Here is a 23,719-nt window from a genome sequence, read left to right as displayed (position 1 = left end):
CAGTGGCCCTAGATGAAGCAGTCCAGTCTAAGGACAGGGTGAGATCCCTCCATGCTGGGGAGGGGAGGCCACGAGTGGACATCAGCAGGAAAGTGACATGTCACCTTTGCATTTGACACCGCCCTGTGAAGAGAGGGCTGAGGGAGCAAGTCTAGAAGTGGAGCAACCAGTCCAAAGGCTGCTGCAAACAGTCCCCACAAGAGAGGAGGCCAGGCCTGGGGCAGGGAGGAAGGTCGGGGAAGAGACTGGGCCTCGAGAATCGCTGGGAGGAGGCTTACAGAACAGGCAAAAGGAGGAACTAAGGACAACTCAGCTTTCTAGTTCAGATGACTGAGTAGCATGGGCAAATGAGAGGTAACCTGCACAGATAACCCTCAATACAGGTGAAAAAAATGACAGCCGAAACTCTAAATGTGAGGAGAGGGGGTAGAAGAAAAAGAGAAGCAAAGCAACCACTGAGTCAAGAAATGAACGGATGCCGGTGTGGATGGCCAGTCGGACAGCCAGCAACACAGACATGGGGCCTCATCCATGTCACCTGACCCGCTCCACATAGAAAGGAAAGCGGAAGTTATAAAACTCACTAACTTTGGGTTTCCTGTCCAGGAGACACCGCACAGTCCCAGTTTCCGCTCTATGAGGATTTGTGCATTCCCTCAGAAGATACTCACTGAGCATATGCATCTGCCGGGCCCTGTTCAGACAGCAGAGATGGAATAGTGAAGTGAGATACCACACCAAGTAAGTTACCTGGTCCGTTTATGCCTAATCCACCAAGGAGGAGAGTCTGGCTCTGCATTTTGGCAAAGAAAGGGAGAGATGGATGATTCTATGCCATCTGCAGGGTGCCAGCCCCTGGTGAAAGTACGGGGTCCTGCCTGCTGAGCTGTGAGCTCGTGGGGAGACAAACACACAGACCGGCATCACAACTGGACGCACACGGCGCAGTGAAAGAAGCCTGGGCTGCGGGGAGGCAGAGGCTGAGAACATGGAAGAGCACACCAGCCGAGCCTCACAGACGCGAATGAGGCTGGGATTTGAAGACGGGCAGGAATTTTCTGGCACAAGAGAGGGTTCCAGTATTCCATGGAGAAGAGACAGGTGTGCAAAGAAAGAGAGATGTGAGGGGGCCTGCAGGCTCAGGGGCTGGAGACGAGTGGCGTTATTTAGAGGGCAAAGGGAAGCAGGGCATTCCAAGCAAAACAACAACATACAAGAGACCAAGAAAGCACAGAGTATTGGAGCCTCTGGAAGTTCATTAGAGTTGGAGGTGGGCAATGTGGGAGGGGGTAAGAAATCAGGGAATGGGGCGGGGGGGCGGCAGCCAAGTCATACATAAACGACCCAGCAGGCACTTAAGGAGCTAGGGTTGTCTCTGAACAGGCGGGCGTAATGGTGGGCTGCCTTCACGGAAGGATGTGAACAGTCTGCACTTCAGAAAGATGGTTCTAGTGGTAGGGAGAGCCGTGGCTTCCAAAGTGGAGGGCACACACCGGGACGCCTAAGACAATCCACTGAAATTCCGGAAGAAAATAGAACTCCTCTTTACCTTTCTTACCTTAGCCTTTTGAAACTTGTATTTTATGTACATTTTATAACGTCTATAACATATCAATACAGCAGTATATGTATTTGAGCCAAAATGCCTGCATTCCCATCCCAGGTCCACCACTTCCTACTGTGAGACACCAGAGAGGATGCTTGCCTCAGTGTCCTAATCTGTGAAGTGGGAATAAAAAGAATAACCACCTGATAGGGTTTTTATGGAGAGGAATGAATTAATATTTGCAAGACACTCAGAATAGTGGCAGACCCATAGTAAGAATTCTATAGATGCTTATCCAGCTTAAAAAATTCAACTTGTTAGTAAATAAATGAATATTTATTGAGGATACGTTTGCAAATCACTGGTGTACATAGAGCGTGAATTGAAGTGTTAAGGGCAGACCAGAGGTGTTACAAGAGGCCATGTAAGAGATGATGGGGCCTGACCCAGAAGAATGACAGCAGGGATGGAGAGAAGGATTGGAGAAATATTTAGCAGGAAAAGTCAGCTGACTGTGGTAAGCAACCAGACAAGACAGGTGAGGGAGAAGTTTCCGGCTGAGACATCCGGAGGGCGGGGCCAGGCACCAAGACAGAATATGGGAGGACCATGTATAAGGAGCTAGACAATGAGTTCAGTACTGAACATGCCATACAGCTTCCACTGCTGGTGGGACACCCAAACGGAAACACTGGTCTCGGGCTCCAGAGAGGGTCTGGACAAGGAGGGTATGTGTAGGTCACCAGGACACAGCTGGTGGGGGAATCCATGGAAAAGAATAGGAAGCATGCAGTAGTCACTGGTGCCAGTCACCAAACAGTTCCAGTTCTCGTCCACCCTGGGCACACAGCAGGGTCACAATTCCTGGCCCTTAAAGTCGGGGGGCCATGAGATCAGTTCTGGCCAAGGAACTGCCTGGACAGAAATGACGGATGTCACTCTGGGCCAAGGGGAAACATCCAGGGTTCTCCCGCCTCTTGCACGGTGACCAGCTATGTTCAGGATGGTGGCTGCTCTCTCCCGTGGGTCCCTGAGTGAGCAGAGGTGCCTGAAGACCTGCAGTGGACGTGCAGCACAAACAAGAAGGAAAGCTTCATGATGCTAGGCCACTGCGATTTGGGGGAGGCTTGTTATAAGGGCATAACCTGTTCTACACTGACTGACAGAATCAGCATCAGTTATGCGACAAGCAGAAGAGGAGGAGCTCACAAAGCAGGAGGGGCAGGAGCAGCGGGAGAGGCAGGGGCAGGTGGGGCGAGACGGGGTCACAGAAAGGGAATATTAACCACGCCAGGGCAAATCCCCACATTTCCAAGCATGCGGAAGACTGAGTGTGGCTGGAGACCCCTGCACTAGATGACCACCAGGTTTCCACTCACCTGACTAGTGCAGAGATTAAGGGAGGGATTACAAGGCAGCAGAAAGAAACAGACATTACCGTTATCCATCTTTCCACAGAGAAGAGTTATATTCAGGGACCAACACGGCACTACCTTCCCACCTGCAAATTTTCAAACACGACTCACTCAAAACAGTTTTCAATCATAGCAGCTATTATCAAGCCAGCTGTTTTGCTAACGCAAATCTGGTAGATGGCTCTTGAAACGTTGTAAAAAATTTTCATGAAGATTATAGGTGCATAAAATAAATGCCATGTCTCCTCTAGGAAGGATTTAACAAGAATAAGATCGAATTTTTGCAACTCTCCTTGTATAAAATGACCACAGAAATAACAAGCTCAGAAAGGTTCCTAAGTCACTTTTATAAAGTTGACATATTGATTTCTGTAGGCTGCAAAATGTTTTTCAAAAACACCAGCTGCTCCACATAATGGCATTAAAAAAAAAAATCTCTTTTCCTGGTTTCTTTTACTATTCAAATGCAGAATAAAATAAATAAATGTTGAATACATATCAAAAGTGTTATTTTAACTTGCCATGGTTCAGTATAGGGGAAAAGCTTGTTGTTTTCTTCTAATTGTTTTAACAAGCTAAAGAGTCAAGGTCAGTTGTTTGAAATGTCACTAAACTGCTCCTTACAGAGCATGTATTAAAACAATTATGCGAGAATTTTCCAAATTGTAATACTGTGCTTGGCAAACCAGGGAACGTGGAGCATCACATGGATGTCAGCCACAAGGCAGCTGGGCATAAGGTCATTTCTGCATATTTTAGAGGCTTCAACACTAGCCAGAAAGGGAAAAACACCCAAAGCCTCTACCTTTCCACTTGGTATTTGTTAAAGTCTATTTAAGTCATTCAAATCAATGGAATACGAAGCCATTTTCTATGCAGCTCATTACTGGAGGAAGCTGATAATCTTATTAGAAAGGACTGTGCCTGTCAGCCACTGCAGAAGAGACTGCCTAATTAATTACAGAGTAGAAAATAAACATCGGGACCACACAGGGTAGAACTTTCATTTCTTATAAGATTAGAGAAAAAGCTGACAGAGGTACACTGAAATGAACAAAATCTACATCCACGAAGTAGAAATGAGACTAGTTTTAAGACACACATGTGGCAGAGCAGGGCTGGCAGCAGGGCAGGAGCGGGGAGACATGGGATGGTACCCAACCCTACCTCAGATGAGTTGTGTGACTCTGGATAATCATCATGTCTGGACCTTGACTTCCCCAATTATGAAATTTTGTGTAAAAAGGGGCATTTCTAAGCCAATCTTAAAAGGTCACATACTATGTGATTCGTTTGATATAAGATTCTCGAAATGAAAAAATTACAGAATTAGAGAACAGATGAGTAGTTGCCAGCAGTGGGGCAGGGATGACTATGAAGCAGGAACACAAGGGAGGTCTTGCTGGTGATGGAACAGTTCAGGCTCCTGACTGCAGTGGTGGCTGCACAAATCTACAGGTGTGATAACACAGAACTACACACACACGTTATGTCACTGTCGATGCCCTGATTTTGACATTCTGCTACTGTTATGTAAGAGGTACCCACTGGGGGAAACGGGGTCAAGAGTACATGAGACTTCTCTATACAATCTTTGCAACTTCCTGTGAAGCCATAATTATTTTCAATACGAAGTTTTACTTTTTAAAGGGTTTCTTAGGGGCCGGCCCCGTGGCTTAGCGGTTAAGTGCGCGCTCTGCTGCTGGCGGCCCGGGTTCGGATCCCGGGTGCGCACTGACGCACCACTTCTCCGGCCATGCTGAGGCCGCGTCCCACATACAGCAACTAGAAGGATGTGCAGCTATGACATACAACTATCTACTGGGGCTTTGGGGGGAAAAAATAAATAAATAAAATTATTTAAAAAAATAAAAAATAAAAAAATAAAGGGTCTCGTAGACTTTGAACGAGATCCTTACTATTTTCTCTGTGGACACTACGATTTGAAATATTTTATCTAACAAATTGCATGCATTAAGATAATTCCTTTGCCCACATTTATTGATCAAATATATATATAATTGTCTTCACAACTTTCAGAAAAATACAATTTCCAGATGGATCAAAGATATAGGTAAAAAAATGAAACCAGATAAACAGAGGAATATAATGAAGCATGCTTTTTATTACTTTGCGGTAGAGATAAGTGTGCTAAGCTATGATAAAAAAAATTTTAAAGAAATATTTGACAGTAGCAACAATATAGATATTTAAAACTCCAGTAAAATGCAAAAGAAAAAAAGGCAATGCTACAAATGAAATTCCAAGACAAATGATCAAGTGTGGAAAATATTTTCAGCATCTATGGCAATCCAAAGTAAGGGGGATGAACGAGGACATCCCAAATCACATACAAACACAAATCCCTAAGAATCTGTAACAAGAGAAACCACCAGTGACCAAGTAGACGCAAATGAAAATAAAGAACATCATTCGTATAAGAGCTTGGCAAGGATAAAGACTGACACAACCCAGGATAAAGAGGATAGAGGCAGGTACGAGGACACAGCCAAAATCGGAAAAATAATTGATAGACATCAACTACAGGGCAGTCTGACAACATGTATACGTGCCAAAATGTAAAATATGCCATACTAACCCAGCAGTTACATTACTAGGTATTTAGCTAAGGTAACAATGGCATAAGAGCAAAGACAATAATAAATAAAATTAAAATGCTTGCTCAAGGCCATTCACCTCAGTAATGTTTGTTTGTTTGTTTTTATCAGGGAGAAAAATTAAAAACAATCCTCAATGTCAATCAACTGGAAACTGATCAAGGAAAATTTATGGCCCATGCATACAATGAAATGCTGTGTGGCCCTTAAAAATGACAAAACTCAGGGCCGGCCCGGTGGCACAAGTGGTTAAGGGCACGCGCTCCGCTGCGGCGGCCCGGGGTTCGCTGGTTCGGATCCCCAGCGCACACCGACACACTGCTTGGCAAGCCACGCTGTGGTGGCGTCCCATATAAAGTGGAGGAAGATGGGCACAGATGTTAGCCCAGGGCCAGTCTGCCTCAGCAAAAAAAAGAGGAGTATTGGCAGATGTTAGCACAGGGCTGATCTCCTCACGAAAAAAAAAAAAAAAATGACAAAACTCTACATTCACTGAGTGCTCTTGGTCAGGAAGCACAGCACAGCAGTCAAAAGCACAGACCCTGCAGCCATACTGCAGCGGGTTCAGAATCCAGCTCCGCCGCTTTTGGGCTGTGTGATCTAAGCAAACTCGTCAGCCTCTCTGTGCCTCAGTTTTCTCTTCTGTAAAAGGGGGATAATAATAGTGCCTACTTCTTAAGGTTGCTATGAAAATTAAATGAGCTAACAGTTGCAAAACACTGAGAACAGTATCTGTAACATAGAAAGTGCTACAAAACAGCTTGTTAAATAAAAAATATGGACATGAAAAATTTATCTGCTATATTAGTAAGTGAAAAAAGATCATAGAACGTTAAGTACGACCCCATTTCTGAAAAATGTATGTGGGTATACAAAGAAGGGAGAAGGATCTGTCTTTTCTTTTTTATACAGTATAAGAGTCATTACGCCTAGGCAGTGAAATTCTGGATTATTTTTACTTTTTTCTTGGTATTTTCTGTATCATTACTGGTATTAAAAAAGCAAACAGGGGCTGGCCCCATGGCATGGTACTTAAGTTTGGCGCATTCCACTTCAGTGGCCCTGCAGGGTTCGCAGGCCCAGACCGGGTTCGCAGGTCTGGATCCCAGGCTCGGACCTACACCACTCATCAGCCATGCTGTGGCAGCAACCCACATACAAAGTGGAGGAGGACTGGCACAGAAGACAGCTCAGGGACAGTCCTCCTCAAGCAAAACAAGAGGAAGATTGGCAACAGATGTTAGCTCGGGGCTAATCTTCCTCAGCAAAAAAAAAAAAAAAAAAAAAAAAGATAATATCCAATAGGCACTCTCAAACACTTTTGGAATCTAAATCGGTGTAAGCTTTCCAGGGAGAATTTTGCAATATGTAATACACTTCTGACCCAGGAATTTATCCTATAAAAATAACAATACAAGTCTACCAAGAAAAGACTTGTAGATGACATAAACACATAACATATAAACACACATAAGCACATACATATACGTACACAAATAGGAATATTTATTAAAGCAATATTTATAACAGCAAAAAATTGGAAATAACCTAAGTTTCGTCAGTTGTACCATGGTTGATACAAACAATGGAATATTATACGTCATGGAAAACGATGCCATGGAGCTCTATGGAAAGATCCTTTCGGTGAGGGCCTTGAATACCCAGGTGAGGTGTTTGCACTTTACTATGAGGGGGAGACACTGAAGAACTGTGTTTTAGGAAGAAAACCCTGAGGGCAGTGCAGAGTGGGGAACATCCAGAGACCCGAATGAACTTCTCAGGCTGCCGCACGTGAGACCTAGGCCTGAGGTCTGGCGGAAGAAGCAGCAAGAATGTTTTGAAAAACAGCAAAATCCCTAATTTCTAACCATAATTTTGCAAAGAAGCCCAGGAGTGTCTCAGAAGGAGCCTGATGGGATAAATCGCGTGAAGGCACAAACAGAACAGATTCTCATGAAGACAGCACTGAATGACCGGGGAGACTCGGATTCTCAGGACTCGGGCAGGGACAAACAGCCACCTTGATGGCTAGAGCTGGCCCCTCTGACTACAGTGCAACCACCCTTAACTATCTGTGCGAGAAAAAGAGAGTGGGGGGTGTGCATGTGTGTGTTTGTGTGTGCAAGAGAGAGGGAACAAGAGAGTGAGGGAGAGCAACTCCATACGCAGGTCCAGTGGTTAACAAATCCACCAGAAATTAGCGCTTCAGAGGCAGCAGAGGTGTGTTCGAACCCTTCCTCCCTCACCCACCTCACTTCTAAAACTATTTGCCAAAAGGACACTAGGCTGGGAAATAAGATGCCGACTCCTCTGAAGTCGCAGCACCCCTGCCTCCATGTCTCACATGGCAATTACTCACACTCCATCCTGAGACAGCCGCCTTCCCGTTGACCTATCTTATCTGAATCCTCATCCATTATGTGCATTAGCCCACACAGCGTAGCAAGGGTTCGCATAGTCACCCTGAGGAGTTCTCTCAAGGAAAGGACACATTTTATACTTTCTACAATTTGCACACACGTTGGCAAGGAGCCGTGGCCACCAACCTAGACGTTTGGTAAATACTGGGTGATGAATTACTCAATAATTCACCCAATCTGTGCTAGGATTTTGCATACCAAGAGTCCTGCTTCACTGTTGGTAGAAGATTATAGTAAAAGACTTAAGAACTTCGGTTCAAAGGCCACGTTCCCTTGCTAACTAAGGGACTCTGGACAAATTACTTAAGTTCTCAGTGTCTACATGCCCTTATCTGTAAAACAGGAAAGATGGCAATATTCCTGTTTCCATATTGCTATAAATAACATAATAGCTAACATTTACTGGGTGCTTTTGATATGGTAGGTACTGTTCTAGGCACTTCACAAGTCCTGCCTCATTTAATCCTCAAAGCAACCATATGAGATAGTACTGTTTTTCATTCCCATTTTACAGATGAGGAAACTGAGGCAGAATGAAGTTAGTAAGTGCTGGAGCTGAGATTTAAACCCAGGCAGCCATATTCCAGAGCCTATGTTCTTAACCAGAACTGTCTCCCACATAACATGCTTAGCATAGTACAAAACACAGTAGGAACTTCTTAAATTCTCAGGCATAGTTTGAAGACTTCAAAAATGGTGCAAGAACCAGACAAGAACAGGACCCACAGCAGGGGTCCTCACCTCTCCGGTGCAGTCTTGCTATTTCATTCCTCCTAGAAGGTCGTCTGTGAGATATGCTATACCACAGCAATGTCATTCCCAGCTCACGTTCACCCCCCCTTCAGCCTCTTTTAGAAGTTGCTTCAGAGGTGAAGCCCAGCCAAGAACTTATGTGGAGGGAACACTCAATATTCTTTATTTTCTTCAAGAAAGCCTGCCACAGTCTAGTCCTCAGCCACCGCTGGCTCATCAAGGTCCCTCACAGGGACCCATGCATCCACTAAGACATCCTCCCTCCTTTAGTCCAAATGCCACCCGAACTGTGACACCAGGCTCACTCCTGACTTCAAGCAGAACGCTGTCTGCTGCTGACCATTTCCTATCCTTTAACATTTCGCGTTTTAAAATCCCACCATCTCACCGAGAAGGTACGCTCCCCAAGGGTGGAGACTGTGTTCTCTCCTCTCTGTAACCAATCCCCAGAGCATCTACTAAAGCACTCCGTGACTTGCACTCTGTGGGGATCAACAACCGGATGACTCATTCAATTCAGAGATTACTTACAGAAAGTGTCTGCGATCATTGCAAAAATAAGCACTTTTCCAGATAGGTGCGACTTGTATAAATATGTGCTATTTGCAAGTAACAACTGAACCAGTAAACACTGACAGAGCGGTGACATCCCCGTGTGAGAAACCGCCACGCTCAGCCCTTGGGCGGCGCTTACCTGCCTCCCCCTCCTCCTCGCCCAGATTCAGCACGATGATGCAGATGTGCTTCCTGAGCTGGCGCGTGTTGGAGAACCTCCTGCAGCATTTGCTGCACTCCAGGCTGCTGGGAGCCAGGCTGCTCCCTTCCTCGTGGGCCGGCGGGCTGTCCTCGCTCGGACTGACCATGTTTTCCGCCAGCTCCTCCTCAGCGCTGGGCTTCTTCGTGGACCCCTTAGGCCTGCCTCTCTTCCTCTTCATGACCGAAAACTCTGTCAAGGAAACAGGAGGACACAATGCCGTCATATGAGGCGACACTGCGGGGCACGCACTCAACTTCCACGTGTGGGAATACGCTCAGTTTCACGTTCTACTAAAAACAAAGTTTGAAGCAGTTCCAGAAATTAAAAACTGCAGATAATATCTTCAGTGCTAATATCTTTGCATCAATATGCTAATATATAATCGATTTTGTAATATTCTGATTGTAAAATATCATTTTATCAGAACCCTTGCACATTCTTCTTTTGTCAAGTGGGGAGGATTTTAAGTTGTGATCGTTGGCCTCCAGTTCACAAATCATGCTTCTTGTTAACCACCACCTCCTTCTAAATCCAGTTCTCAGAAACTGCTTAAGGACTTCTTTGCAAAGGGTTTTCAAAAGCTGCTTAGCTTTTCAAGCTCTTAATGAGTTACGCGACTATTCAGATTATTTCAAGGCATATTAGAGGGAAATTGTTCTGATGAAAAAGACGAAAAATAATTACAATCTAAAGCCACAAATTATGGGACTAAAGACAATAACAATATTTTTCAAGTCTCCTAGCGACCTAGTGATTTTAAATGCCATGATCAGAGCTGCTTAGGAGCAAGTTTCAATTCATTTTACAACTTGCATTTCTTCCTAATTAGCATTCATCTTTAAAGCACTCATCTCTAGGATGAAGGTGGGAATTAAGAGGGGGCAGCGGGGTCAGGGAGCATCATGCCATCCGTGTGAAGCTGGAGTGGTGTGGTCTCAGGTGACTTGACTTGAAGGGAACCAGGAGAGATGCCAGGAAGGGAGCCGGCACTGCCTCGCCGACACCCCAATGTCAGAGCCGTCTGCCTGGCCGAGACACAGCATTTCAGCAGTCCTCTCTGAATCTGAAAGTCAGGGTGGAGGACGGGGGTCTAGGTTCCAGCACCATCTCGGGGGGATGGTCACCGGCAGAATGACGACGTCTTCCAGGTCCCTCCCTGCTCTCTCTAAGGCTATGGCTCTGCACAGGAGAGCATCAGCCACAACACCCACCGCTACCACCGTGAGAAACCTCTAGGCAGGTCACTTGTGCCCCCAAATCAGACAGGCAGGCCACAGTGGCAGAGGAGGCAGGACAGTCCTGGAGTAGAGTGTGCAGGATAAGAGCAGCATGACAACATGGGCTCTGGACAGAGGAGCCCGCTTTGGCACAGGGGCCCCAAGAACTCAGGGAGTGGGGCACCAGAATGGGGGAGGAGCTGGGAGAGAGGGGCCCTTGCGGGAGCAGAGCTTCTGCTGAGCTGCGGTGCCAGGGTGAGTCACTCTTGCCTGAGAGATCCAAACCACAGCCTTCCTCAGCCAGGGCAGCCAGCACAGTCACGGCCTTCCCTCCATCTCCCTGGGCGTGGTATGGACGACAGGGGGAGGAGGAGAGGAAAAAGTGCTTAAGAACAGGAAGGCAAATGGAGAAACAAACAAGGGCACAAGACCCTTTGACCCCTTCGCCCACACTGGATGTCACCAAGGAGAACAAAAGCTGTGCTGACACGAGGCCCAGCCGGTGTGTATGGGAGGCTGGAGGGGGAGGCAGGGAATGGAATACGAAACAGAGTACGGACAAATGGTTTACTTCAAAGCCATTAAAACTTTCCTCCTTATTATTGTTTACAACAGCATGTACTAGTACAACCTAGTGAAGCAGCAATTAACAGTCAGAGAAACAGAATTAGTGGAGAGGCTGTAAAACACCCACCACATGGCATGTCAGCTGCAGAAACACATTGCATACCGGTTTACGGAAGTCTGAGGACGAGCCACTCCTCCGAGATGCTCCATGGGGAGAAGGAACCTCACCTGGTGAGAGGTCTGGCCTCCGCCGTCGGCTACTGGGGGTGACCTCTAGGCCCCTAGAATGTGCTGCGTGAAGGGAGCATCTGTTTGCCTGGGGACTTTGGCCCCCAGACAGTCTAACGGTGTGATTTATGATGGGGGATCTGGAACATGTCACATCAGTTCTGACCTCTGGAGGAAATGGAGACTGGAGGTATAGCCTGATCCTCCAGGAGGGGTGGAGACTGAAGGCCAGCCACACAGGCAGTATGCCATCGAGCCCCCATGAGAACTCTGGACACTAAAGGTTTGGGTGAGCTTCCCTGGTTGGAAATCCTCGAGTCCTGTGACATAATACAGCTGGAGGGAAGCAACAGCATCCAGGACACCAGGGGCCAGGAAGAGGAACAAAAGCTCCACGTTTGGAAGCCCCCCAGTCCCAGATGTCGCCCAAGCATCTCTCCCTTTAGCTGGCTCTGATCTGTACTCTTTTGGTATAATAAAATTGTAATCATGAGTACAGCACTTTCCTGAGTTCTGAGTCATTCCGGCAAACTATCAAGCCTGAGGGAGTCTGTGCGGACCCCAAAATTTGTAGCTAGCTGATCAGAAGTAGGGGTGGCCTTGGGGACTCCCAAATTTGTGGCTAGTGTCAGCAATCTTGGGCAGACATAGCAGGCTTGTGGAGAACCGAGCACTTAACCTCGGGTTAAGTTGCGGAAGCAAACTCACTGCAACAGGGAACCTAGCGTTTTCTGCATGGAGACGTGCCAGAGCACGCGACAGCAACCACAGTGCCCACGGTACGCGAGACTCGGTGCTTGCCACGTAGGAGGAGCACAGCACAGTTGGCCAGACGCGGGAGTTATCTGGGTGTCCCTCAACCACAGACTGGGGACTCCCTGGAGGCACAGTCCTGGTTCTGATTATTTTTCATCCACCCCAGCACCTAACCTGGTATCCTGCACAGCAGGCACCCGATAAATCTTGGTGAATTAAACTGACAAGCAGTGTGCAACCTGGCTGTCAAGGAAGAAACAGAAAATCAGCCCTGAAAGCTTTGGAAAGCCTCTACCACAATGGTGACAAAACTAATCTTACATCTTGCTACATCCATAATTCAGATCCTCAAGACCAATTAGTTAGCTAAAAATGAAATACTCATAAATGAACTTGGAATAATTTAAGCACTGAAAACGAGTTGCTGCTGTCAACTATCCACATTTTATAGAAGAGATGAGAATCCTGGAACTGGACAGGGAAAATCTTATAACTTCTAAATCCAAACATTTTTGTGGAGTTACCTCCAATTCCTCTTCCTCCTCCCTGAATTCCTTTATTCAGTTTGCCACTGAACTCCATGGAGTTTGCCCTAAAGATGTTTGACCAGTAAGTCCCCTCTCCATTCTCAGGGCACCTTTGTCACCTAGATCCCTGCACACGGTCTCCAGATTCCAGCCTTCTGCTCCAGGCTTTCTCTGCCTCCACTCCTTGTCTCACTGGACATTCCCTAGCTCCAGAACCTTCCATCATTCTGGATGACTTTGTCCCACAACTCTCTGACCTGACTTTCTAGGCCCTTTCATGTGGTTTAACCCTGAGTGCACGTGCACACGCACACACACACATATACACACACACACACAGAACCCACGCCCGCTCTCTCAACTGCTCAGTGTGATGTTCTAGACTTCCCTAAATATGCACCGATAATCCCTGTCTCCATTTACCTATCTGTACTATTCCTCCGGCCTGTGACTACCTCCTGCACCCTCAATCAGACTCCAAACCCCAATTCGAATCCTAACGTTTCAGGCCCAGTTCAAATCTCAGGACCTCCTCCATGAGGCCGTCCCAGCTATTTAGCAGGGACGTCCACCTGCCCAGCTTGCCTCACATTTACAGTGAGAGGTACACACGTGGCGTGCAAGCTCACAGACACACTTCCTGACTGTGTGTTTCTTTTTCCCCACTTTGTATTATACACCCTGAGGTTTCAGCTGCCTTTTAATTCTCGGGTCCAACAGGGTCTCGAACAGAGCTGGCTATGTAGTAGATACTTAATAAGTAAATACATTTTGATCAGTTGCTTAATGATAGTGTTGAATTAAATTTCTAGGCCCAAGATGGAGCCACTCCTGCCCAGGGCGCCATGGCAGCAAACTGAAACTTAGATAACTCTTGTGTCCCTGTAAATGCTCCACCTGACCAGAAATGCAGTCTACCTAGTCAACCAATCCCCAAACGCCAAGCCACCTCTGGGCTTCTACTTCCTTCCTTGTTCCTTATTCTTTATCCTATAAAAGCTTCCTGCCTTCCACCCCATTTTGCAGTTCTCCAAATAAAGACTGTCCACTCCATGAAGTTAAATAAAGTCTGTTTGTAACACCTAAGTTGTCTCCTTTCCTCATTTGTTTAACAATAGGAAAAGAAGCATTTGGAAAACAAGTCATTTCCTGTGTCCCAAGTTTCTCATAAGAAGAAAAGGATGAGCCACAGTGCATCTCAACCCTGTCCCAGGTCCACAGTCTGGGGACAACCTCCTCATAGTCAGAGAATCGTCCTTGCAGATTCAGGGCCAAAAACCAGCAAGGGACAGAAAGAATCGGCCAAAGGCTTTTAAATTCAATCAAAAGACAACATGAGGGGCCAGCACAGTGGGGTAGCGGTTAAGTGTGCACGCTCCACTTTGGCAGCCTGGGGTTCATGGGTTTGGATCCCAGGCGCAGACCTATGCACTGCTTGTCAAGCCATGCTGTGGCAGTGTCCCATAAAAGTAGAGGAGGATGGGCACAGATGTTAGCCCAGGGCCAGTTTTCCTCAGCAAAAAGAGGAGGATTGGCATCGGATGTTAGCTCAGAGCTAATCTTTCTCACACACAAAAAAAGACAACGTGCGCATTATGAAAAAATAGCCCAACATTATGAAAAATCTAATAACATAAGCCTTTTATCTGTGTACATCACTTAAGTTTGCAAAGTACTTCCTCAGCTATTATCTCATTTTATCCACATAAAAACCTTAAGAGATGGATGTAGCAAGTGTAATTTCCTCAATAGGAAAAGAAATGAGAATCCCAAAGGTTCAGGGGCTTGTACATTTTCCAGAACTTGCTGCTGAGCTCGCAGAGTTAGGATCTAGGTTTCCTTCTTCCCGGCCCAGATCTTTCTGCTGAGTCATGCGGCCCTCAGATCAGTGCTAGACACGTGAATGGAGCCAATATGTGCAGTGCAGAGAACACGGGCTAGGAGTTAGGCCAATCTGAGTTCAAATCCCCTGAGCCTCAGTTTCTAACTTGAAAAATAAACACAAAACTGCCTCTATTTTATAGAGTCACTATCAGTAAAAGTAATGCATTAAAATGTTGAGCACAGTACTTAGGAGTTGACTGATAAATGGCAATTGTTTATTATGATGGCCATAGTCATTAATATTCTGACTTGGACTATCTCTCTGAAGAAACTATTACCTTCCCAGCCAGTCCACTGTTAGAGCATGTGATTCCTTGACGTATATGCATTCTTGTTCATTACTTCACTTTTCCCTTGATATCTTCATTATGAAATATCTCACACACCAAAAAAGCCAATATAGAATTCGGGGCATACAAATTTCATCATGCCTAAGACCATGGATGAAGCCAGCCTTCCAGCACTCTCTCTTCGCAGCTCAATCTCTAGTCACACCAACTCAAAAATTTAGGAAAATCCTGAAACACTAACATCGTTGGGCTCTGTCAATCTCCCTGACATTTATTTCCATCCAGCCCAGGAAGCAACAGGGAGACAAAGAATTATTTATCAGAAATGAGGAAGTGGGAGCCTCACAGGCTTACGGGGAATGCAGCATCCCCTTTGCAGGACAGACTGCAGCCAGTCCTGTAATGCAAGGCACCGGGGTTTATCAGCAAATGTGGAAATGCCACCTAAATAACAGCAACAACTAATAATTATTGAGCACGTACATCTCAGGGAGGGAAGCATTAGCATTATTCCCATTCTACAGAGGAGGACACTGAGGCTTAAGAAGATTAATCAATTTGCCCCAAGACACAGAACTAATAACTGGCAGAGCTAGGATATGAACCTAGATCTGTTTGCCTCAGAGTTAGTGAACTCCACATCTCTGTCAGTTCAATTAACATCAGAGCATGGAAATGACACATTTTGACCACTACTCTAAGTTCTGTGGGAAAATGATGATAGTGTCACCCAGCTACAAGCCTCAATGTGATCTGACTCCTGAGCTGTAGAACAGATGAGAATCGTGACAGCCACTAAGTGCCTCATGCACTTACCATGCTCTAAGGCATTACGATTAACGGGCATTTGTCTCAGAATCTGTTAAAGAAAAAAAAAAAAGCTGGGGCCGGCTGGTGGCGCAGGCAGTTAAGTGCACGCACTCAGCTTCAGCGGCCCGGGGCTCGCAGGTTCGGATCCTGGGCGTGCATCGACGCACCGCTTGTCAAGCCATGCTGTGGCGGCGTCCCATAAAAAATGGAGGAAGATGGGCACAGATGTTAGCTCAGGGCCAATCTTCCTCAGTTCAAAAAAAAAGAGAGAAGGATTGGCATCAGATCTTAGCTCAGGGCTGATCTTCCTCACAAAAAAAAAAAAAAAGCCAATATCTTATCTTCCTTTGACAGATGACAAAAGCCATTCACCTAGCCACCAGCAGGGCCTCCGCAGCTGTGGTGCAGGCTGAGTCCTCCGTAAGGGTACCACAGAGGGTGATGAGGGCCGACACCTGGGCCATGCCCCACGAGCCACGCTGAGCGGTCTGGGGCTGGCTGTATCAGCCCTGAGCACATGCTATGCTTGTTCACCCAGAAAGAAAGCCTGTTCCTAAGTCATCAGCCCAGAATGGAGGCACGTTTTTGTAATCTGCACAAAAGCACCATGTGTGCCAGCTGCAGCCCTGGCAATCACATGACAGCTCCAGGATGCAAACCTGGGTCTACTGAGTCGAAGACAGGTGCTCTTTCCACTACCCCCACGCTGCCTACCAGAGCAGATTAGGGGGCTCAGGTTTCAGTGGTTACTGGAACAGCGAGCACAACACGCCCACATACACTCCAAGTGACTTTATTTGTGATAACTGCCCAGAAGAGACAACACAGATATTTAAACTTAGATGCCAACCTCCCCTGGGAAGCCTCCTTTCACCCTCAAACTAGACGATGTGTCCCCCCTCTTTAGCAGCCCACACTGAATCCTAGAGAAGCATTTTCCTGCCGTGCTGAAATTGCCTCTTTGCCTAACTGCCATCCAGCAGTCAGCGGCAGACCCAACAGGACTGTGCCTGGGTCCACCCTTACTCTCAGCACCCAGCACAGCACCCAGACATACAGCAGGTGCACAGTTACTGAATAAAGAAATGGAAGGAGGGAAGGGGAGGGGAAGAGAGGAAAAACATGAAAAGAAGAAGAGAAGAGCTCCTAGGGAAAGTCTGAAAGGGGGAAGAAGATGAAGAGCCAAAACAAGGCTCTCAGAAACCCATGTAAATTCCTCCTTACAAGTAAGTCCAACATCCCATCTCCATCAGGATGAACGAATGTCCGTGCATGCACACACACTCACCCATCACTCACACAAACTTACCCACATACACAATCACACACATGCACACATTCTCTTATACACACACTCATATATATAAACGAGAGGGAGAATGAGCTTGGCCCATTTGGCAATTTTTTCTTGGACCACAGCCAAAGAGTTGATTGGGAGAAAAATACAAGGTTCTTCTATAGACCACTTCCTACATGAGCAAAAAAGATTAAAAGGCTATAAAATAAACCAGAGGATTTAGGAACTTTCATGTTATAAAGGGAGACCAAAATAATAAATCAATTACTACTCAGTTAAAAGTTTAATTAAACCATTTCAAGTATCTCTCAACTTTAAAGGAATTGTGAAGGTTAAACCTGAATGGAAATCATTAGAGAGAAACTAAGCCTCTACAAGCCTCTAATTTTATGGACTTGCACAAAGAGAAAAAAAAAAGACTTGGAGTTCTTAATGAAAGATTTTTGAAGAAATTTTCCCTGATTAAAAGTGTGAATTTAATTAAAGTCTTAAGAAATCCTTTTTCAAATTAAACATGGGTAACTAATCTTCAAATCTACACAACAAATAAAAAAGAGAAAATGTATTCAAGAAGAGTTTAGGTCAGAAGTAAATTAGTTAATAAAGGAAAGTAATTTATGAAAGCAGCTCCATGGTAAGAGTTTGATTATACCCATGGCACCGCAAGAACATGCAAATACCATCAGACCAGCTGGGTCCAAATCCCACTTTTCTGCTTACTAATTAGGTAGCCTTGAGGATGTTGTTTTAACTCTTCCAGTCTCTGAGCCACCTATTCCTCAATTATAAAACCTGAGCATCGGCAAGGAAATAGAAGACTTGAATAACACTAGAAACCAACAAGCCTTAATACACATATATCGAACATACCACCCAACAACAGCACAGTACCAATTCTTCAAAGTGCACATGGGACATTCTCCAGGACAAACCACATGTTAGGCCATAAATCAACAGTCAATAAACTTAAAAGGACCAAAATTAGAAATAACATAAACAAATTTGGAAACTTCAAAAACATATGGAAATTAAATGGCACTCCTAAATAACTAATGAGTCACATAAGTCATAAGGGAAATTAGAAAATATACTGAGATGAACAAAAAAAACGTGTAACATACCAAAACTTAAGGGATGTAGTGAAAGCAGTGCTTAGAGGGCAATTTATAGCTATAAATGCCTATGTTAAATAAAAAAGGAAGATCTCAAATTAATAGCCTACCCTTCCAACTTAAGAAACTAGAAAAACAGAAGCAAACTAAATGCAAAGCAATTAAAAAACAGAAATAATAAAGATTAGAATGGAAAGAGATGAAATAGAATACAGAAAAACATAAGAGAAAACAAAATTGACAAACCTTTAGCTAAACTCGCCAAGAAAAGAGAGAGAAGACTCAATCACTAAAATCAAGGATAAAAGAGCAGACATTACCATTGATCTTACAAAAGTGAAAAGAATTCTAAGAGAATACTACGAACAATTGTATGCCAACAAATTAGATAACTTTGATGAGATGGAAAATGTCCCAGAAAGACACAAACTACTGAAACTAATTCAAGAAGAAATAGAAAAATGCGAATACGTCTATAACAGGCAAATAGATTGAATAAGTAATCAAAACGCTTCCCAGCAAAAATAAAAAGCCTAGGATTAAACGGCTTCACTGGTGAATTCTATCAAACACTTACAAATAAACACCAACACTTTAAAAATCTTCTAAAAAATAGGAGAGAACATTTCCCAACTCATTCTATGAGGCCACTATTACCCTGATTCTAAAACCAGACAAAAACATCAGAGAAAAGACCCTAGACTAATATCTCTGAATATAAATACAAATATCTTCATCAAAATACTAGCAAACGAAATCCAGCACCACATTAAAAGGATTATACAAAATGAACAAGTAGGATTTATCCCAGGAATGCAAGGGTGACTCAACATATGAAAATCCGTCCATGTAATACACCATATTAACAGAATGAAGGGAAAAACACCACGTGATTATCTTAGTAGACACAGAAAACATATGACAAAATCCAACACCCTTTTATGATAAAAACACTCAACAAACTAAGAATAGAAGAGAACTTCCTTAACCTGATAAAGGGCATCTACAAAAAAACACCACAGCTAACATCATACTTTGTGTTAAGACTGGATGCTTTGTCCTTAAGATCAGGAACAAGAAAAGGATGGCCACTCTTATCACTTCTATTAAACACTGTCCTGGAGTTTCTAGCCAGAGCAATTAGGCAAGAAAATTAAATAAAAGCCAGCTAGATTGGAAAGGAAGAAGTAAAATTATCTCTATTTACAGATGACAAGATCTTACGTAGACAGACTCCTAAAGAATCCACTAAAAATATTAGATCTAATAAACAAGTTCAGCAAGGTTGCAGGACACAAGATCAATATACGAATAACAGTTGTATTTATAAACTAGCAAAGAACAATCTGAAAATGAAATTAAGAAAATTGTTTCCATTATAGTAGTAACAAAAAGAATAAAATACTTAGGAATAAAAGTAACCAAAGAGGTATAAGACTTGTACACTGAAAACTATGAAACATTGCTGAATGAAATTAAAGACCTGAATAAATGGAAAGACAGCCCATGTTGATGGATTGAAATGAAATTAAAGACCTGAATAAATGGAAAGACATCCCATGTTCATGGATTGGAAGGCTTACTATTGTTAAGATGGCAATAGTCCCCAAACTGATCTACAGGTTCAACACAATCTTTATCAAAATTCTAACTGCCTTTTTTGAAGAAACAAACTGATCCTAAAAATCATATAGAATTGCAAGAGACCCTGAATAGCCAAAACAATCTTGAAAAAGAAGAACAAAGCTGGAGGACTCACATTTCCCAATTTCAAAGCTACAGTCATCTAAACAGTATTCTACTGGTATAAGGACAGACATATAGATTAATGAAACAGAAGTAAGAATCCAGAATTACACCTATACATCTATGGTCAGCTGATTTTTGACAAGGCTGTAAAGATCATCCAATGAGGAACTTGGGGGGGATAGTTAGGGAGCTCTGCCTTCCTCATTTTATATTAACTTTTTTACATCAAGATGATGAGACGGAAAATGTCCGAGAAAGACACAAACTATTGAAACTAATTCAGTTAGTTTGTTATTACATTGTAATTGAAAAAAAAGAAAGTATAAAGGAATAAAGTAATTGCTTTGATGGGTTTGCCCACACAGTGCCTGGCCCAGGAGAAGCACCAAAGTGTGCCTGAAGAAGTGAAGGGGACCTTTACACATATGGGTTCACCTGCAACAGCAAGGAGGAGAAAGAAAGGCCTGGGGCCTAGAGAATCGGTTCAGCAAACTTCAAGCTGTTGGGCTATTAGTGGGGCCTGCAGTACCAGACAAGGAGGAACAGCCCCACCTGTGAATTCATGCTGCCAAGGGCACGGCAGAGAAAGCAAGAGGGCTTATGTTGGTCAGAAGGGTTCTCAGGTCTAGTAAGTTTGGGGAGCTCTGGTTTGGATAAGGAGACCCACTGAAGCTTCCCGAATGAGGGGTGACAGGTGGGATGAAAGACATCCTCTGGAAGACAGAGGGGCAGCAAGGCCAGCAGTAAGAAAACAAACAACAAAAGGTGATTGGTTCAATAGGCACACGTGAAGGGGACGTACCGTGTGCTGGGCCCTGTGCCAAGACCTGGGACTAATGAGTTAAACAGGCCAAATCCCTTCCTCGGGTCGGGTGTTCCCCGACAAGAGAAAGGGACAGGGATGAAAGTGCAGCCAGAAGGGACAGAACTGAGACGTGCACGGGGTTGCTGGAGCCCAGAGAAGGGCCTCTAACCCACCCGGCCGAGGGATGAGTTCCTAGAGGCGACCCCAAGCCGAGTCTTAGGAACATGCATGGGTGAGCCAGGCAAAGACACCTACAAGGGGCTTCCCAGGCAGAGCTACGGACCGTGGCTGGAGATCGGTGACAGAGGGAGGAGACGGGCAGGGTGGGCTGGTTGTGGGGGAGAAAGAAGAGGGCAGACCTCTAGGAAGAGGAGGAGTTCAGAATGACCTCATGAGTGGATACTGATTATCCTTCACTAACATTGGTGAAGAGAGAAAGAGGGGAAGTCAGAACATGCGTACCTTATAAAACACCAACACACACCATTCCATGTGAAATTCTATCTACTTTGTTATCATTTATTCATTTATTTATAAATGAATTGAAAAATACAAATTATTTTATCTTAGTCACATTTCATTTTAGTGAGAAAATCTTAGGAAGCAAAGCTGAATAAAAACAGAATTAAAAGCTTTGTAACAGGTGCCAGCCTGGTGGCATGGTGGTTGAGTTCATGCACTCCACTTCGGTGGCCCGGGGTTTGGAGGTTCGGATTCTGGACATGGACCTACACACCGCTCGTCAAGCCATGCTGTGACGGCGTCCCACATACAGGATGGAGGAAGATGGGCACAGATGTTGCCTGTGGGCCAATCTTCCTCACTCCCCAAAAAAAAAAAAGCTTTGTAACAGCCCTTCTCAAAGGTCTTTACACGTTAATCCACATGACTTCTATGTGCCGTATGAATTTTACTAAAGAGATTACCCATTTTTCTGAGTTTATAGATGTTCAACTCCAGAAGCAAGTATACAAACATCCAAAGTTCTCGACTAAAGCTTTGGTTCCATCTGTCTGTTAAGCTACACTCTTTGGAAAGCCAAGGCATCTTAACCGTTCAGCAGGCAGATGGCCGTGGGGAATGCGGTTGTCACCAGAGCACCTCCAATAGGGTCATGAAAGATGAGCCTTACTCACTCCAGACTGGGCGGCACAGGGAGGGGTGGCTGAACTTCGAGGCCCCTGACACTAAGCAGATTCTCTTTTTTCCAGCTTTATTGAGGCATGATTGACAAATAAAAATTGTGTATATTTAGATAGTACACACGATTTTTTAAGGTATACAATGATTTAATATACATGTACAATGTGAATGCTTACCACAATCAAGTTAATTAACACATCCATTACCTCACATAGCAACAATTTTTTTGTGTGTGGTAACACTTAAGATGTACTCTCTTAGCAAATTTCAAGTATAAAATAGAGTATTATTAACTATAATCACCACGCTGTACATTAGATCCCCAGAACTTATTCATCTGAAAGTTTGCACACTTTGACCAACATTGTCCCATTTCCACCACTCCCTGGCAACCACCATTCCACTCTCTGGTTCTATGAATTTGGCTATTTTAGATTCCACAAATAAGAGAGATCATACAGTGTTTGTCTTTCTGTGTCTGGCTTACCTCACTTAGCATAATGTCCTCCAGGTTCATCCATGTTGCAAAAGGCAGCATTTCCTTCTTTTGTTGCCTGAATAATGTTTCACTGCCATGTTGCAAATGGCGGAATTTCCTTCTTTTGCCTGAATAATGTACACACTGTGTGTGTATGTGTGTGTGTGTATACCATATTTTCTGTATCCATTCATCTATCAATGAATACCTATCTTTTCTATTGTGAATAATACTGCAATGAACATGGGAGTGCAGATATCTCTTCAAGACAGTGATTTCATTTTCTTCAGATATATGCCCAGAAATGGATTGCTGGATCATATGGTAGTTCTTTTTTTAATTTTTGAGGAACCTCCATATTGTTTTCCATAGAGGCTGTACCAATTCACATTCCCAGCAACAGCACACAAGGGTTCCCTCTTCTCCACATCCTCACCAACACTTGTTATCTCTTGTCGTTTTGATGACTGCCATTCTAACAGGTGTGAGGTGATAGCTCATTGTGGTTTTGATTTGCATTTCCCTGATGATTAGTGATGTTGAGCATCTTCACATGTACCTGTTGGCCATTCGTATGTCTTCTTTGGAAAAATGTCTACTCAGATCTTTTGCCCATTTTTTAATTGAGTTATTTGTTATATTCTTAGTGCCCGACACAGACCCTGCTCCCTATCCCTTTCCCTAAGCAAAGAGTATCCAGTGTGAACTATCAGTGGAGATGTGATTGTGTGTACCTTCCCCCTTCACTCCTGCTTCCTCTGAATGGGGAGAGGACACAACTGTTCATGAGGCCTGGGATGGGGCAAGGAAGGCCATGGACACCCCACCAATAGTAGTCTATGGTGATAGTGATACAAATACTCCGCGCTCCTCCTCATTTGCATTACTAGTTCAGGTGCTGGATTTTCTGTTTTTCACCTTCTATCACTGACAGTAACTAGTAGAACTCCTAACTTCTCAACAACTTAATCCTCCCTATTTCTCTGAGCACCCTGGGAATGGCCAGAGGGACTTGTTAACCAGAACATTTTTTTGTCTGGAGTCTCTCCTTGTTAACGGTGTCAGACAGATGATCAATAAGCCAGCCTGTTTAGAAATGCCAGTCTGAATACTTCCAGGAATGAACAATTGGTTCATTAGCGTGGCTAATGAATCCTGCAATGGGACACTGACTGCCACAGACTGTGCTTCTGCACAGGAGACTGGCCATTGTCCCTCATCATATAAAAATAGTTTGAGGGGAGGCCTTTTTCTAACTCTTGTCTGTCTGCAGCTGTTCCTACTGCACTATATATTTTCTTTGTCTGTGGGGACCTAATTATAGTGCCTGGACTGTTTCTCTAATCC

At 44.4% G+C, this 23,719-nt stretch overlaps 1 protein-coding gene across 7 annotated transcripts in view; it reads right to left on the bottom strand.

Annotated features, from left to right (window-relative positions):
* Positions 1-23,719, bottom strand: part of ZFAT (zinc finger and AT-hook domain containing) — a 204,346-nt gene that overhangs the window by 143,017 nt on the left and 37,610 nt on the right. For 6 of the 7 annotated variants that reach the window (XM_004431048.3, XM_087447421.1, XM_087447419.1 and 3 more), the window contains one exon: positions 9,447-9,698. The exons of the other annotated variant lie outside the window; for it this stretch is intronic. In XM_004431048.3, the coding sequence (XP_004431105.1) occupies positions 9,447-9,698 (252 nt within the window). The remainder of the gene's footprint in view (positions 1-9,446; positions 9,699-23,719) is intronic. 7 annotated transcript variants of the gene reach the window in all.

Source organism: Ceratotherium simum, chromosome 23, assembly GCF_057802395.1.
Source record: "Ceratotherium simum simum isolate JZ-2026a chromosome 23, ASM5780239v1, whole genome shotgun sequence".
Taxonomy (NCBI): Eukaryota; Metazoa; Chordata; class Mammalia; order Perissodactyla; family Rhinocerotidae; genus Ceratotherium; species Ceratotherium simum.
This window is presented reverse-complemented; position numbering and strand designations above follow the sequence as displayed.